Source organism: Fundulus heteroclitus, chromosome 7 (assembly GCF_011125445.2).
Source record: "Fundulus heteroclitus isolate FHET01 chromosome 7, MU-UCD_Fhet_4.1, whole genome shotgun sequence".
Lineage (NCBI taxonomy): Eukaryota > Metazoa > Chordata > Actinopteri > Cyprinodontiformes > Fundulidae > Fundulus > Fundulus heteroclitus.
The window spans coordinates 30,902,058-30,919,320 of record NC_046367.1 but is presented as its reverse complement, the minus strand read 5'-3'; the positions used below and the strand labels follow the sequence as shown (position 1 = coordinate 30,919,320).

Below are 17,263 nucleotides of genomic sequence, written 5' to 3'. Positions count from 1 at the left end.
ATTTCCACTAATGCAAGGTGGAAACCTGTGAAGATTAAAGAGATTTGATTGAAGACATACCCCATCTGATCAGATTGAGCATGTTCTTTATTGCCAAAGAATGGAAAAAGTTTGAGTAAATTTGTCTAGATATGTAAAGCTGGTAGAGACATACACCAAAGCGGCCTTCAAAGGTCTTGCAGTTTAATTGCAATGAAATTCATTATAGACTTAGGAGGCTGAATGTGTGCCACGGTTTTTTTATTAGTAAAAAAAAAAAATAAAAAGAAGAAAAGCCTGGAAATTGTGTATCAATTTAATTCCACTTCAATTCAGAGGTCTCATAAATCTTCAAAGAAAATGCATCCAAGTGTGTGGTTTTGACTTGACAAAATGATAAAAAAAAGTTAAATGGGCAATCTTGTGCTTCTTCTACTGTTTGCATGTTTCACATTTTAAAAAGTCTCTGTTTTGCAAATTGGACAAAAAGAAAAAGAAAAAAAATCTCTGGACCAAGGGCAGAAAGAATTACGGCTTTAATTACTGTAACACCAGAAGATGTCAGTCTTGCCCAAGGAAAGTCTTCAGGATGAAAACAGCACATGTGGAGCAATAAATCCATTAAGACGATCACGTAAACTTTTGTTAAAATCATTATAATAACATTTTAGAATGGTTTTATTATACTGGTAACAATTCTTGCTATAGAGGTACAGACATTCATATGTGGTTATTCACCGTTTTCTGGTGTTTAACTGTCATCTGAAAATAAGATATAAAATGATTTTTCTTATTTGTTTTCCTTATTATTTTTTATATCGTCGTGGTATATGTGGTCGTAATGATTACTAAGATTTACATAATTAGCTATTTTGTTTTGATTAAAGAAGAAATATATTGAGCTTGTAAATGAATGCATGACAAGTGAACCACTTTTGTATCATTCCAAACTGTAAATAATTTATGTTGTCATATATTATATATATCCTGATATTTATGTTAATTGTTTTTAACACAATTTAAAACTACCAGGGCTGTTAGTGAAGTGCGCATGCGCCGTGCCAGCTCAGCTGACAGCAGCAGCAGCAGGAGTCAGATGATCATGGCAGACTCTGGAAGTAGCGAAGAGGTAGCTGTGATTTGCAACACCGACATCACGTCAACGGAGTCGGAGAACAACATAATAAACACGGTTGTACTTTGATATCTTTTAAAGCCAACACGACTGATGTTTGTAAAACAATCTACGTCAAAGTATCCCGAGATAAAACGCTGCCGGTGTGGCCTAAAGTTAGCCGAGTTATGGTGACGCTTGGCAGTGGGTGTGTTTTTTTTTTTTTTTTTTTTTTCTACAGGGGTTTTCAAAAGAAGCAAGTTGCGGTTTTGTGGAAGGTTTCTTAACTTGAGCGGCTATTTCAACCCTTGCTTTTTGGTTGTTTAAACGTTGGGAGGCGAGCTTTAAATGGGTGTTCTCGCGTGATTTGGAAACTTTATCTAAACGCTGTTTTCGCTGTTAGCTTGCCAGTTAGCCAGTCGGAGCGGAAAGTTTTGTTCACTCTGAATGAGCCCTATTCATCGTCTGTGTGCAGGCTAGTTTGCATGTCCTGCACCAATAAATGACAAGTTCCGTAGCTTTTCCAGCCCAGCTGACTGCTGTGTGTCTGTATTGCGATTTGCGCAGACCTAAAATGCTCGCCTTAAAGCTGCCTTGTACCTGTGCTGCTCTCCTTTGCTCATTATTCCCCACCTCACCTCTCTGGTTCTCAGATGGTGGAGAGAGGCACGGCTCTGCTGAAGAAAATGGAGATAAGCGTGGCAGAGGCGGATAAGAGGACGGGGAAGAACACGGTCAATATGCAAGAAACCTACACCGTCTACCTCATAGAGACACGGTAGGCTGTGCTCTCATTCACAGGCTGGTCACGTTTGCTTGTTGCCTGTATGCCTTCTAGCTAATAAAACAGGAGCACCTGGTGCAAAAAAATGGTTCCAAAAAGGGGAACTTTTTTCTTTAAAGCCACATTCATGCACAATAAACTTACAGTGAACTAGCTACAGATTTCTTCTGTTTTTTGCAGTTTTGTCACTTCAATAATTCAGATCATCCTAATTAAATTTTGATATTGGACACGGATGACCTGAATAAACCGTGTTTTTCAAACAATGGTCTCATGTATTTGTGGGGGAAGAAGAAAAGGCTTAATAATTGATTGTTGTCATCAGATTTTCTGTCAGTCTTATATTGGTGTGGAGGATTTTTGGCCCAATCGGCTTTCCAGAATAGTTTTCATTCAGCCACATTGGTGTTTTTTTTCCAGCGTTGGTGTCCTGTTCATCATCACACCACAGCATCTCTGTCAGATTTTAAGTGTAGGCTTTGACTAGGCCACTCCAAAACCTTTTTGAAAAACAATTTAGTCAGAGGTCAACTCGTCTGTGTGGTTTGGATCATTGTCCTGCCGCAAAAAACAAGTGTCCCAGAGCTGAAGGTCACAAACTGATGGATGGACACATTCAGGACTTTTTGGTAGAGAACACTCATTCAGTTCATTTCCCCAATTGTCCAGATTAAACAGGACATAAACATCCAAAGAAGTCAGACTTTTTTTTCCCCTTTAATTACGCTACAGATGCCTTTTTTATGCCCAGTCTCTTTCCAGCTGTTCAGTGATGTAAATGAGATCTGCAGTTCTTTAGATGATGTTCTGGCTTCCTTTATGGCCTCCTGGTTGAGAGCGAAATGTGCTCTTGGAGTAATTTTGGCGGTTCAGCCACTGTTAAGGAAGGTACAGCACTGGTCCATATTTCATGGATAATGACTCTCACCGTTTGCTGGAGTTCAAAGGTGTCAGAAAATTACTTTGAAACCCTTTTGAGAATAATGGATGACATTGTTACTCATCTGTTCTGGTATCCTTTGTCATGCATGTGGCCTTCCACATCTCATAAGTGCATTTATCTTCTGGCTGAAAGCATATTATAGTTACATAGAAATCCCTGCTAGGGTCACCTGTGCGAAAGAGACCCAAACATATCCTCTAAATGTGTTGGACTAGCCTGGAATGCGAACAAGCAAGTCCCGAAAACTTCTCATGATATATGAATTTTTAATGCTACTGTCAACAGATGCCTTTCAGCCCCGTAACTCCATCTCAATTGCTTCCATCTGGCTGTGAGTTTGCATTTATACAATAAATCTTTCATTCTGCCAGCCGTGCAAACACTTACCAAAAAAAAATGACTGTCCAGGTAATTATGTATTTTTTTAGTGTGCGCACTCTTTCATTATCTTTAATTGCTTTTTAATCCGTTTCAGTTGCTCTTCTGCTATGTCTGTTGCTCTGTGTGAATTTTAAATGTGATTCATACAGTATGTCATGACAGCATTTTTTAATGTGTCGGGTCAGGACAGGATAAATGTCAGTTGATGGGCAATAAAATTGAACTGAACCAAACAGAGAGCCTTGCTGAGTAACCTTTAATAAGGATCCCCAATGGATTGAGCAGCTTAGAAACTCACAAAGCATTATTACAATCAGTGAGAGCAGCTGTAAGGATGACTCGTCTTCATCTAGGCTGAGTCAGATGCCAACATATCATTACAAATGCTTTGTACCCAAATTGCTTAAGGAGTAAAGTAACCCTTCCCTACTGAACTGGAAGTTGCAGTTCAGGTACTTCAACAGCAGGGGTGCTTGGCAATATTTTATTACAAAATGATTTATTCTTTTGTAAGACAAATGTAAAAAAAAAAAAAAAAAAATGCACCACAAACATAAGAGTGAAATTGTTTTTTGTGTCTTCTTCCCTCGGCTCCATCTGGTATCAAGTAAGAACAGAATCTCACTTTTCCTAGTATCTTTAATGATAAAATGCCGTTTCATCCCATCTCTCTCTCTGCCCGAAGGCCGGCTGAAACGGTCTCAGAAGGAGGGGTGCCACCTGCACCGGACACTTTGTGGAGACGCTACAGTGAGTTTGAGCTTCTCAGAACGTACCTCCTGGTCACGTACCCCTACGTCATCATCCCTCCGCTGCCAGAGAAAAGGGTGAGTGAAACTTAAGCTGCGGTACGACTGTGGACCAGTTATTAAACCTGGGGACCAGTCGCATGGATCGCTTCAGAGGCCTGTGTTTTTTGCCGTTACCAGCTTCGGTTCGTTGACCTGATTGCATTTCCTGCAGGCAGAGTTTGTGTGGCACAAGCTTTCAGCGGATAACCTCGACCCAGATTTTGTAGAGCGGCGGAGAGTTGGTCTGGAAAACTTCCTGCTGCGTGTTGCATCGCATCCTGTTCTGTCTAATGACAACATTTTCTTCCTCTTCCTCACAGAGGTTTGTAACCAGATATAGATTTCCTAATGGCCCTTTTTGTTGTCCACTGCTATTTGACAACTTGAATGTTTCCAGTATAGCTTTGATCTAAACCCCGAGCTTCAAAGCTGTTGCAAACATGGCTTTGCGACTCAGATAAATGGTACAAAAAAATACATTGTTTTTGGGTTTTGTCTCATTATAAGGGTTCCAGTGAGCAGTTTGCATTTAGCTCTTCTGCTACTTTTTTGCTGTGCAATTTTAAAAGGATAATTGATGCACTCATACAGCAGCCAGCATACTCAGTCTAAATTTTCAGTCTGTACCGGTTCAGTTGTAGCTGGACTGAACCAATGTCCTTGCAGGCAGGTTAGGATACCAAGCCAAATGGTGGGTTAAATGGTCATATTGACCTCACTGTAATAATAATAATAATAATGATACAGTTTAGGGTTAAATTTTTTTGAGTTAAACAATATTGCAATTTGAGACCAAAAACTGCAAATCCATGGCTCAATACTGTTTTGGAATTAGTTTTTTAGTTTTGTATTTGATACTGTTGACCTTTGACTCTATCTTTACTTATTTTACATATTGTTGTATCCCTGTCTGGCCTGTGCCCTCAGGAAAAGGGATGGAGGGAAGCAGTTCTCGAGACAGGTTTCCAAGACAAGGTTGGATCAAGTTTCTGTTGCTGAATGTATTTATATATAGTTTTAGTCCTGCTAATCTTGGTATTGCCGTGTGATATTGCATTGGATCACATTTGAGATTTTCCGCACTTCATATGTAAATAAAAAAAAAATCTTCTTTTCCAAAAGGTGGACTCCAGATTAAAGTCATTAAGTGCCATGTTCAGAGTCAAGAATCCTGACAAGTAGGTGAAAGACAATTTCTTTTTTAAATTACCTTAAATAGAACCTGTATTACAACTGTGAGAGCTAAAAGAGCTCTTAAAGGAACACGTCATACCCCTATCAAAAGTAATCTAAGAACAAATAAAGAAAGTAAATTATACCCATCGGTCTGAAGACACTTGAGTTTTCTGAAAGTGAAGCACCTTTTTAAATTTTTTATATAAACTGTTAATTAGCAGACTTCATTAAATATCCATGAGAACTGCAATTACGTTGGCTGTGAGACAAAGAGTGTTTAAAAATGGCTAAAGCTGAAGTTCAGTATAAACTGAAAGAGAAAAATGTTCTGTTTTTCAGGAGATTCACGGCTCTGAAACACTACAGTGATGATTTGAGCACGGTCATCTCTCAGTTACTCAGGATCAGAGCGGTGAGTTCGGACATAATGGATCCAGCACACATTTAGCTTTCAATTAAATCATTTATGTAGTTATTTATATTTTCTTGGTTTATGTTTGCAGCTTCATGATGTGATATAAATTTTTCTTAAAAAACTGACTTTCATTGTTTCAACTTCTGTGGATAATCTGCTCCTAGATTTTGGATGCTTCTGTCATCAGTCACTCTATTTTTTATGTTTTATTTTTTATTTTTTTCATGGTCACAAGCAATATTCACATTTAATTAAGCATACGTTAACATTTTAGTGAAGCTTCTGACAGTAATTGGAATGTAATCTGAAAACCTTAAACAAGTAGAGCGCTTAAAGTAAAATAAAACAAATCCAAATGTTGCTGTTTTTTTTGTTTCAGCGAGTGGCGGACAGACTGTATGGAGTTTATAAAGTCCATGCCAACTACGGCAGAGTTTTCAGGTAAACCATTGTTTAGGATAATTTTTCTACATTGATACGGTTTTGATGATTTAACAATGAAATCTTTCCCATCCTTATTGAAAGAAGACTTTTAGTCTGAAATGTTATGCTTAAAGGGCCATTTTAATCATTTTGAAGGCGACGTCTGATTAAAACATTTAGCTGTAGAAGAATGTATCCAAATAAATGTATAATGAAGAAGGAAAAAAAGAGTACTCTGAATTATTTAAAACTCCTCTGGTTGTTTGAAGCCAAATACTGGAGTAAACGTGGCCAAATTGTGTTTTCCAGTGAGTGGAGTGCAATAGAAAAAGAAATGGGGGATGGATTGCAGAGTGCTGGCCACCACATGGACACGTAAGTAGCAGGCTGGGCCTCCTATCTTTCACCCTTCTGCTAACACTTGATCGTTTTATCTTAGTTACTGATAAGCACTGTGTTCACACGCACTGAAACTACATGTTTCGTGTTTGGCTCATCTCCAAATGAAGAGCTTGGTGTCTTTGTGTCCAGGTATGCTGCATCAATAGACGACATTCTTGAAGAGGAGGAGCACTATGCAGACCAACTGAAGGAGTACCTCTTCTACACTGACGCTGTCAGGTAAATTGGTGTAAAAGATACAAAATCCTATAAATGACGGCCATATAATGTTGGCGGGACCTTCCATGTTGCCAGAGTCTCCAACCCTGTTTGGTCTTATGAAAAGTATTTATTGCCTCACAAATCCACGTTAATAAGTAGCTTTGCTTTCTCTTTAAATATTTGTTGTTTTTTTTTCACCCAAAACTACATGTAATCTGCAAACCATAGAATATTGCAGGAAACAATGACTGATTAAAACATCAGATTAAATATAAATTGCCATTTTCCTTGGATAGTTTCAGTTCCAATTGTTAATGTTAAACAAAATTGTCACTTTTTGGTTTTTAGTATCTGCTTCCTATTCCGAAAATGTATTTAATCGAATAAACAAACAGTTCAGTCTCTAAAATTACTGATATTCAACATTTTTGTGAAGCCACAAGCCTCAAACTAGCCTTTAAAAATGAAGCATTAGTCCAGAATGCTGCAGTTACGCTTGGACAAATCAAGCACATCAGGTATGCATCAAAGTTGTAGTGATCATGTGAGACATCGTTGAAAATCACATTTCTGTAAACACTCGCAAAGCTCAAACCATACTCCCATGAAAACCCCAAAACAGATGAACATTCCTGCTTTTTAGCTGTCCTGAAGGTTGATCTTCATCTACCAGTTCACTCTTTGTTTTATCTAAATCTTAAGTTCTGTCCCATCTTGTCTTCGGCAGATTTTGGTTTGCGTTCGTTTGCTTTTAAGGATGAGTTGAGAAGATGTGAGTAGCAGCTTATGGCACAGTTGAGCAGCTGGTGCTCTTGTACAGTGGCCAAGCCGCCAGCTACACATCATGAGCAATAATGGATGAGCTCTAAGAGCCTCTCTTTACCGTGTCCCTGATTGCAACTCTGTGATTTTGTCAGACCATCCATCTGTAAAAGAAATGGACAGAAGCTTGGCAGTGAGAAAAAGGTGTTTGAGATTTCTGACAAATAATATAGTTATAAATTTGACTAAATGATGGGGGGGGGGGGAGTGGAGGGTAAATCCAAGGTATATTACTTTACCAATAGTTCATACAGGTTCTTTGAGGAGGTGGGCCTCTTATAGAGCCATGTTCACATGGAACATCTTATCTAAATAGATGTATCAGAATAAGGAATTTCAATCGGTTTTTGAAGAACTAACTTTTTTTAACCATCCTATAATGTGATTTATTCAATCTTTCTTTTTTTATATACAATATATTGTATATGTATTGCATAAATGTGTATATATAAATGTTATTATTATGGTATATACGTGTATTTAATCTATAAAGCAGGCATAATCTTAACGTTTGTGTTTTTTTTTCATTAAGAAAAACATGCCTTCATAACGGCACATTTTATTTTGCTGTTGATTTGTTTTTTGTTTTTTTTCTCTATTTGTGTTAGTTGTGCCTTTGTGTTGTTTATGTGGGGCCCCAGAAATAGTAGCTGCACACAACTGCTGCTAATGAAGATCCAAATAAAATATAAAGAAACTGTTGTTGTATTGATAATACATTATGCTCATTATGATCTTTATTTTCATATAAAGTTCCACTTGGGTACTTTTTTTAGGATCATCTATTAAAGAGTTTGATTAATTTAACATTTTCTATCATTTCTGCTATGTTATAGGTCAGTCTGCAAAAAACACGAGTTGGTCCAGTACGAGCTGGAGATGGCAGCACAGGACCTAACCTACAAGAAGCAACAGAAAGAAGAGCTGGCAACTGGCGTAACGACACATTTTTATCTCTCACTTGCTCATTCACTTTTGTACCAAATAAAAACAAGAGTCCGACTCATAATACGGGTACCGCATTAAAGCTTTTGTCAGGTGCACTGCTTAAAGGCATTTAATGGTACTTTTTTTTTTTAGTTGTAAACGTGTTTTGGAACAGTTATGCAATTAGTGTTTTATAGCACCTGTTTTCAATTTATACAATTCTTTCTTTCTCTGTGTGTGTGTGCAGACGGTGCGAATCTTTTCTCTGAAAGGAATGACTAGTAAATTATTTGGCCAAGAGACTCAGGAGCAGAGGGAGAGCAAGGTGGCAGCCCTGGAGCAAAGTATCCAGGAGGGAGAAGATGCTCTCAAAGAGAAGAACGCCGAGAGCCAGTAAGGCTTTTTCTGAGTGTCCTTTAGATTTCCTTCCCTCCCAGTTAATTTTTCTAAAGCTTCGATGCACAATATGGAAGAATTGTTCTTTCAAGTTAATTATGGTGAGTAATTGAGTTGTACTTAGGATAGTAATGCAGTATTGTGTGTGTATAGGCATGTGTCGGAGTGAAATTGTGACGGTATGATAACCGTATAAAAAAATATCACGGTATTATGATTACAACACAAAATTTTATTTCAAAATGTCTAAATTACAAAAGAAAAGGAAAAAAAGATGTTTTGTTGAACAGTTTATTTTTAAACAGTATCTTAAACAAGGACACAATAAATACCTATTTAAAATAGCGGGATTATTTTTAAATAAAAATAAATAAATGCAGCACTTAATGCAATCCTTAAACAAATAAACTTGTTAAAAAAAACAGCAACTTAAAACTCTTTTGGAGACTTTATCTTGAACATGGAACATAAGAAATATGTAAAACTATATTTTTAAATAAAAATGAATAAATGCAATCCTTGAACAAAAAAATTTTTTTTTTTAATTTGCATCTTAAAATTCTGTCTCAACACTTTTGAAGAGGTTGAATTAGGGGAGTTTTATTGCCTTTTTAGATTATGACCTTAGCGATTTGGAAATTGCGGGGTTTTTTTGTTTGTTTTTTTCTTTACTTTTTTAATTGTGATTATTTTGCAAATGCAATTAATTGTCCAGCCCTACCTAGTGGTGAAAAGTCCCTTACTGCTTCTTTTAAAGCACTCACTTGGTTAAGTAAAGGTCAGTGTTTATGATTCAATAATGTGAAACTAGACAGTAAAGGCAACAATAAGAGTGCCAAAACTGGAAGCCATGCTGAGCAAAAAGAACACAAAAGCCCGTCTCACCTTTGCCAAGAACTATCTTGATCATTCCCAACACATTTCTAAAAATATTCTGTTGTCTAGTGAAACAAACATAAATTTTTCTGGAGACTCTGTACTACTAACACCATTTTAAAATAAATAAATAAATAAATAAAAAAAAAACCCATACAGACAGTCGGATCTGGCCGACCTGATGTCATTAATTAAACTTCGACTTCTGCGCTTTAGCACAGAGTCCAGAGGGAGAATATCCAGCCATCTGTTTACAACGTAAAGTAAAAGCACACTAGGGTCATGCAGCGGGGAAATTATCCAAAGCATTCTAGCAAGCCCACCTCAGACTGGCCAAAAAAACCCGAAATGAAGGTTTTGGAGTTCCCTGGTCAAACTCTGGACAGACGTTGCATTCCATTTGCCTCGGAAAATGAAAATAGGAGCATTTTCATTCCAAAATAGGAGCGAGAATAGGAATGGGGCAGACCCGGGTAAAAAGTGATCCAGTTAATACAGTCTGAGAAGTTGTTATTTCAAAATAAAAGCAATAAAACAAAAGGTTAGGATTCCAGTATGGGGACTAAATCTGATAGGGAGAAAATACTATATCATGGCACTAGATATATTTGGGACCTGAAGTCAATAAAATGGCTATTCAAAGTTAAAATTAGATGCTGTTTGAAAAGACATAAATAACATTACATTGTTTTTTGTTTTTTTTTTACTGAATGAATATGCATCTGAAAGATAAAATCACATCTGACCTTCACTAGACTGTAATTATCTTTACTATTATGTCAGTAATTAAATATTGGTAATACAAGACACAATTTCAGTTTTTACACAAGAAAGAGAGAGAGAGTTTTTTTTACTTTATTTTGGCATTTTACTCTGTCATTCACTATTTAAGTAGCTTGTAACTCTAGTTTGACAAGTTTTGTATAAAAAAAAAAAAGGTTTTCAACATGACACAAGCCAAGTGTTTTATTCCCACTTTCAGTAGTGCTCTGATTAGACTTTTAGCTCTAACAGTTTTGATTACATGACTAAATTATAAAATAAGATGAAAATCCCACTCTACTGCTTTCAGTCATGGTAGAAATGCACAAGATCAGATTGGCATCACCTGCTTGGGTGGCCGTGTGTATTGGTTAGCTCTATAAGTGACATGCATTCATGTTCTGTATGCCACATATGTAGCACATTCGGGGTTTTCAATGAAGCCATCTTATTTGAATCGCATTAATCTGCTTAATTTGTTTCCGTATCTGCATAGAAAACACGCTATCCAGGTTCGTGGTTTGCTGTGAATCCAAAGCAGAAAGACTAACATCCCATACCCAAGTTTATCGCAGGGCAAATTGGCATCATGACATTTAACACCTGTAGGCTTCTGCAGGTTACCCAGATGCCGTGCAGCCTTAAATTTGTGTTTTGGTGCTTATTAAGAGTTTTTTTTTTTTGTTGTACTTTTCAGTCATGTCAGTGAAGTGGCAGGTGTTGAATAGGAAATCCCTGATGATATGTATTTATGTTTTAACGACAAGGGGTCAACTTGAGACAGCTTGAGTAAAGGACTTTACTGCCTTTTCAGACTCCTATTCTTCTAAATCAGGGGTGTCCAAACTTTTCAGTTCATGGGCCAAAGGAACTCAAGGGCCAAAAAATTAACACAATTTTTTTTTTAACCAAAAAAAACTTATGTTTTACCTGCTCTACAAAATATGATCATTTTAAATAAATAAATAAATTAGTCAGATTTTCTGTAGGAAATGAATGTGTAAATTATTGTCGATCCACAATCCAAAAAAAAACGGTTTTGCTCATTTGTCGTATTTAAAAGATGGTCATCCATTTTGTAAATTATTTTGAACAATTAAATTTGACTCTAACAATAATAAACTCTTTTTGGTCTAACAACATAAGAATAGTATTTAGGTCGGTTGTTCCTTGAAAACACTTGCTGTTATTAGCCAGTTTTACTAATTCAAAGCAGATTTTATTGCACCAAAATCTGCATTTGAGTAACGAAATATAATTGGACAGATATAATTGGACGGATATGACAGATATAATTGGACAGATATGAAATTAAAGCGAATGTCAAAAGTATGTTTATTAAAAGATGAATACTTTTTGTTGTACTTAACATTTTTAATTGTAGGATTTTAACTTTCCTGTAATAAAAACACTAAAAGCTTCCATCTGCATCAGCCACAATGGACCAAATCCTTCTTGAAATGTAGTTGAGGGGCCACCCAGAATCTGTACAGGGGCCACAAATGGCCCCTGGGCCGCACTTTGGGCACCTCTGGACTAAATCTTTAGCAGGACTGAGGATCCACGACTCATAGCTTTTTATTTTTGACACAGCTACCTGCCGTGCCGTGTCTCCTTAGAAGCTTTTCTCGGCCAAACAAAGTCAGCCGAGTGCAGCTCGTAGTGGATAATGCGTCTCTGTGATGATGTTGCACAGCTGCCTGTCTAGTCAGTGGTTTCATACACAAAAGCCACCTGCCTCAGTACAAACAACAGGAAGGAGCATGTGAATAAATGGACACAAAGAAAATAATCCATTGTTTTGTCTTCCTCTAGCTTATTCCTCTTTTTTTTTCTTCTACTTTCCTTTCACACAGACAGACTGACAGTAGATTTTGTTTGTGTCATCAGAGAGTTTGTGGAAAAAGCGTGGACGGACATTGAGCGGTTCAAGGAGCAGAAGGACAAGGACTTGCGCGAAGCACTGATCAGCTATGCCATCATGCAGATCAGCATGTGTAAGAAGGTACAGGTTTAAGTTCTTCTTTTTCCCAATAATTCTCTTCATGTACCTGCTTGTTTGGCTACTTTAGCATTTTCACTCCAGAACAATTTTCATGATGCTCTTATAATTCAAGCCGTGTCATTTTTTTATTTATTTCTGCCACCTTTTTTCTTTTTTTGCTGTTTCAGGGAATACAAGTGTGGTCCAACGCCAAAGAGTGCTTCAATAAAATGTGAGCCACCTTATGTGCCGATTTCACCAAAAAGAAAAAGCATCTTTCAAATAATACAGACTGGGATTTTTTCACTGCCTCTTTTTTTTTTTTGCTTTCAATGTTACTGATAATAATTCTGTCAACTTATCCGCATCCTCCTGTGTGATGATTGTTTTGTTTTTTATTATTGAAAACATCCAGTTGAGATGAAGATGCGTATTTAATCGAATCACCGTTTTGAATGCTGGTGTCTAAAGCGTTCCTCTGCTGACGTAACCTTCAGACTGCAGGCGATCCAGACGTTCCGCTCTCATTCTTAGTAGCACATTTACCAGCATGACCAAGTGGAAAGTTTGGCACAAACTGTGCAAAATTCCTCTTTTTTTTTTTTTTTTTTTTTTTTTTTTTTTTTCTCATCTGAAAGGATGAAAGGATTTCACATGAGAAGGTTCTTCATGTATGCAACTCAAATTCGTGTCACCTGTGGAGCTCCTAATTATTAGTTGACAAAACTGCCTGTACTTGCACTTGCATCACTACTATGTGGCTTTTTTGGTTTAGGTAAAACCTGCAAAAAAAAATACATAAAGCTGTTTCTGAACTCCTTTTTTAAATGTTAAGAACAGTTTTGAATAATATCCAAGAGTTTGGTGACTGGCCAAAGATCTTTTTTTTTTTTTTTTTTTTTTTCTTTTTAAAGCAATCTGCCTCAACAATAGACTCAGAAAACCACTACATCACCAGATCTCCTTTAGCGTTGACTTTCACGTCATGCTGAACGTAGTACTTCTGGTACTGTTAATTAAGAGCTGACCAGTATTGCGATGACCAAGTGCCTTTAAGGTACAGCCGACAGGCGGAGAGTATAAAACTGATATTCACTTCTTACTGTTTTTTTTTTCTAAGAGAAAGAAGCAAAGAATATGATCAGCCAAAGGTACAACCCTTATCGCCATTGGCGTGTTTACCTGCCTTGTGTGCTTTAACCTGTGTGAAAAGCAGCACGTGTGTGAATTCATAGCGCCGCCTTTTCTTTACTGTCGACCTTTACCGCCTAAACAAAACAAGTGGTGTTCGGCAACAATGTCCAAGAAAAACCTGTTGGCCTTTTTATACCAAACGTCTATGTGCCTCACCACTGTTTCTTTTTTTAGTTTTTTTTTCTTCTGATGTGACCAAAACACAGCAACTCATAAATCAAATCTTCACTGTTGGATGTCTTATTAACCAAGCAACCATTTCATTGTAACAGTTGAGAGGGAGAGGGATTTGGTGCCAAATGGATCTGACATCTGAATGTTGTGCTGAGAACCGTAGCAAATCTCGTTTTTTTTTTTTCTTTTTTTTTTTTCCAAGATGTACTGTTTACTGAAATGTTCTCACGCTGAGACATTTTTTTTTTTTTTTTTATGGTAAATGACTCAAATGTAATTATTGTACTAAAACTCTAATTAAAAGCATCCTTTTGATTCATTTTGTTTCATCCATTTTCCCCCCCAAGAATCCGCATTTGCGTTATATTCTCGTTTTGCATAACATCTAAAACAAATATTAGTTTTGCATGACTGTGTTTTTCCAGGTTATTGTGTTTGTAATTTTGCTTTGCCTTGACAAAGTAGAATGGCCTGGCTTTTGAATGTGATTCGGTTATTACCACAAACGGGCTTCACCTGATGTTGGCCGCTTGCCTCCACAGGGAAATCAGATGGGTGTGTCTGTTTTCATCCAGGATGTCTGAATGGCGCGATGATGGTGTTTTTCCACTTTCCGTCTGAGGCGCTTACAAAAGAAAATGGCGTTTCTAACAGAAGGCTTATTGACTTTGACAAAGTTTGGTCCACATTAACACAGAAATCTTTTTTTAATACAAATTTTGGTATCAGATTTCAATAAAACGGTTGTTTTAATTTTATATGCTGAACTATAATAGGTTTTCTGCACTAGTAGGTTTTTAATAAGAGTTTTAATACCTTGGAGAGGATTATTATTTTTTTACCAGGTTAGAAAACAATAGAAAACGGCTAAATGGCGCCACCTTCCGTCTCAAAATGGACAAAGCTTTCCATCAGGCAGACCAGGAAGCGGCTCAAATGTGCGATGTTAGCAGAATGAGTTGTGATACTTATCTTATCCTTTAAAGGTCTACTTTTAACAAGTTGAGTCTGGAGCTTAATAATTTAAACCAAACCAGATTGTCATTTGACGGCTTTCAGCATATTGGATATTACATATGATAAAAGTATACAACTACATCTGCTGTATTGGTGTGTCTTTTTTAGAATCCAGAAAACCCTGAAATGAGTAGGTTTAAACATGATGTTCTTTCAGACATATGCACCGATAGACCCTCAATTGTGCTCTCAATAAGCTGCCCTTTGACCCTGCATGAGAACAGCGCACTTCCTGCTGCAGCCAAAAATTTCCATTCACTGCTTTTTTTTTTTTTTAATTGCCCTCTCTGGCATCTGTTCCTCCAAAAAGAATTTGGATAACTGTCGGGCATTTATCTGGGTTTTTGTGAGAGTTCTGCCAAGACTTGATCTAAAGGCTTCACAGCTGCAACCCTCCTTACTCGGCATGCAGCTCTAACTTCTCTGACCAGAGTCGACCGTAGCCATTTTTGCATCTAAGGCAAAATTATGGTATGCTGCCCCCCACTAACTATTTTAAGGAAAACTCTATGTTGTACATCGTGCAGTATTTATGCCGCACAGGTGACCCAGTCGGCCACCGTAATAAATATTATATACAACACAATTAAAACACATGCTAAATGTACACAAAACCCTAATATAAATGATATACTTATCACACAAAATAAAATGAATTCAAAATAAGTGTAAATATAACAACATATAAATAGCTATAGTGAAAAGAACTGCAATAATATGCATTACATTAAACATTGGGCCCTATAAACAAAATAAACTGGAGGCAGAATTATGTCCATGGTTGTCGATGGAGGCCATTCATGGACATGGATGGACATTGTCCAAATTTTGAGAGGTTTTAAGCTCTCAACTTGACCTGGTAGGCAACCTCAAGTCTTGCCTTTTTGTAGCAATGTCATCCATAACATCACGAGACAGCTGTTGTGGAAAATACATGATTCATAACGGAAAATCCATGGTTTTAGTTCATCTGAGCTTTAAGAAGGTCCTTTCAGCAGCGACAACTGTAACTGGTAGAGTTACCCACATATTGTGGTAATTTTTTGTGAGCTTTCAGTGTAAGAGGATCAAGAGTTGCACCATATATAACATGTTTGGCAAATGTGGATTTTTTATTTTTTTTTCCATTTCTTAAGCAGGTTCCCTGCCATCAATGTCTTGCTGTCCCTTCACGGGGCAGAGCAGTGCTCAGGGTTTGCTCCAACAGCTCTTCTTTGGGTACCTTTTGGAAAGAATAAATGGTCTGAACTTATGTAGCGCTCTTCCAGTCATACTGATCACTCAAGCCTGAATAGGACCAGGTGTTACAACATCGCTGGAGTCTGAGATAGAGGTGTCTGCAAGTGGCCTGGGCTTTCAAGATGCAGGTCTTGGATAGTTAAGAAGCACATCTGAAGAGAGATGAATAGATAATAAGCCACGTTAAGCTAAGCAACTGTAAGCCTCACCTGCTTAAAAAGCTTACCTTTTCATAACAATGGGACATGAGATACATCCAGCAGTCTGCAAATACGGGTCCAGATGTGACAGTTTTTCATGTGAAGGCACTAAAACCTTTTCTATTCTGTATTTTTTTTTTCTACTGAAAAGGTGATGCAAAGGCAGCAATAAACTGCATGGGAACTTCACGAGTGAAGTTTGACAAATGCTTAAAGCTCAGTGATGGGAGCCCACCAGGACATATTTGCAAATCTGTTTTCTTGTATAAACATTTGGACTCTCTTCTGACATTTTTTTAAACGTTTTAAAGCTATTGAGAATAGCACAGAGTATGAATTATGCTATTTTCTCGGCATTAAAAATACATATATTTACTTATTGCACAGATTTTCAGTTCACGGAATTGATCTTAAAATTTTTAAAGATTTTATATATTTTTTCTTTAAAATACAAGCTATAATTTTGTTGTTTTTCTGTTGTTGTTCTGAGTCAGATATAATTAAAGCATGTTTAAAGTTTGATAATGGCACATTTGAATGGCAAATGCCAGTGCTGCTTTGAGCAGCACTGGCATTAACTGAAGACCAATGTTCAATGATACAGAAAAGCATACAACAATGAAGACTATATAGGAACATGGTTTTTAGCTGTCTATTTGATGTTGTTGGTGTAATTATAGGCTCATTATTAACATGAATTATCCAAAGAGGGTTTCTGATTCAAAATGAAAAATAGTTTTTTAAGTTGAGCTCCCTGACAGTCTGGTGAGGTATGTTGATATTGGTGATGTTATATTATTGTGCATAGTGCTCCCTGAACAATACTGCTCTCAACAGAACAGGATCTCTACTCTCTTGAGTGGCGAGCCTCACCTCCTTTGTAAATAGATGTATTTTATTAAGTATATAGAGATGCTTTATTTGTATTTCATTTATTCAGAGCTGAGTTTTGGTAAGTTTTAAGTTACAGTATTTGTTGATGATTCTCTAACATAATGTTTGATTTTTTTTTCCTCTTTGAATTCTCTTGTTACTGAAAAGTGCTATATTAATAAACTTGCCT

General features: G+C 37.0%; 1 protein-coding gene across 3 annotated transcripts; it reads left to right on the top strand.

The window, feature by feature from the left end:
* The first annotated feature begins 1,030 nt into the window (after positions 1-1,030).
* Positions 1,031-14,063, top strand: snx4 (sorting nexin 4). Of its 3 annotated transcripts, none has more exons than XM_036139480.1 (14): positions 1,031-1,171; positions 1,747-1,871; positions 3,887-4,028; positions 4,165-4,314; positions 4,920-4,967; positions 5,115-5,170; positions 5,508-5,580; positions 5,963-6,024; positions 6,316-6,381; positions 6,538-6,627; positions 8,268-8,367; positions 8,606-8,751; positions 12,283-12,397; positions 12,565-14,063. In XM_036139480.1, the coding sequence occupies exons 1-14, from the start codon at positions 1,031-1,033 to the stop codon at positions 12,610-12,612; spliced, it is 1,362 nt and encodes a 453-aa protein (XP_035995373.1). In that variant the 3' UTR covers positions 12,613-14,063. The 3 variants fall into 3 exon arrangements, with proteins under 3 accessions (XP_035995373.1, XP_035995374.1, XP_035995375.1); XM_036139481.1 differs by having other exon boundaries at positions 1,060-1,108; XM_036139482.1 differs by lacking the exon at positions 1,031-1,171 and adding an exon at positions 1,550-1,568.
* The last annotated feature ends 3,200 nt before the right edge of the window (positions 14,064-17,263 follow it).

Bases quoted from the DNA above. Each gene is read 5' to 3' on its own strand.
- snx4 (XM_036139480.1), top strand. From the start codon at position 1,031: ATGCGCCGTGCCAGCTCAGCTGACAGCAGCAGCAGCAGGAGTCAGATG. The intron at 1,172-1,746 runs GTTGTACTTTGA...TCTGGTTCTCAG, and splicing joins AGAACAACATAATAAACACG to ATGGTGGAGAGAGGCACGGC. The intron at 5,171-5,507 runs GTAGGTGAAAGA...TCTGTTTTTCAG, and splicing joins AGAGTCAAGAATCCTGACAA to GAGATTCACGGCTCTGAAAC.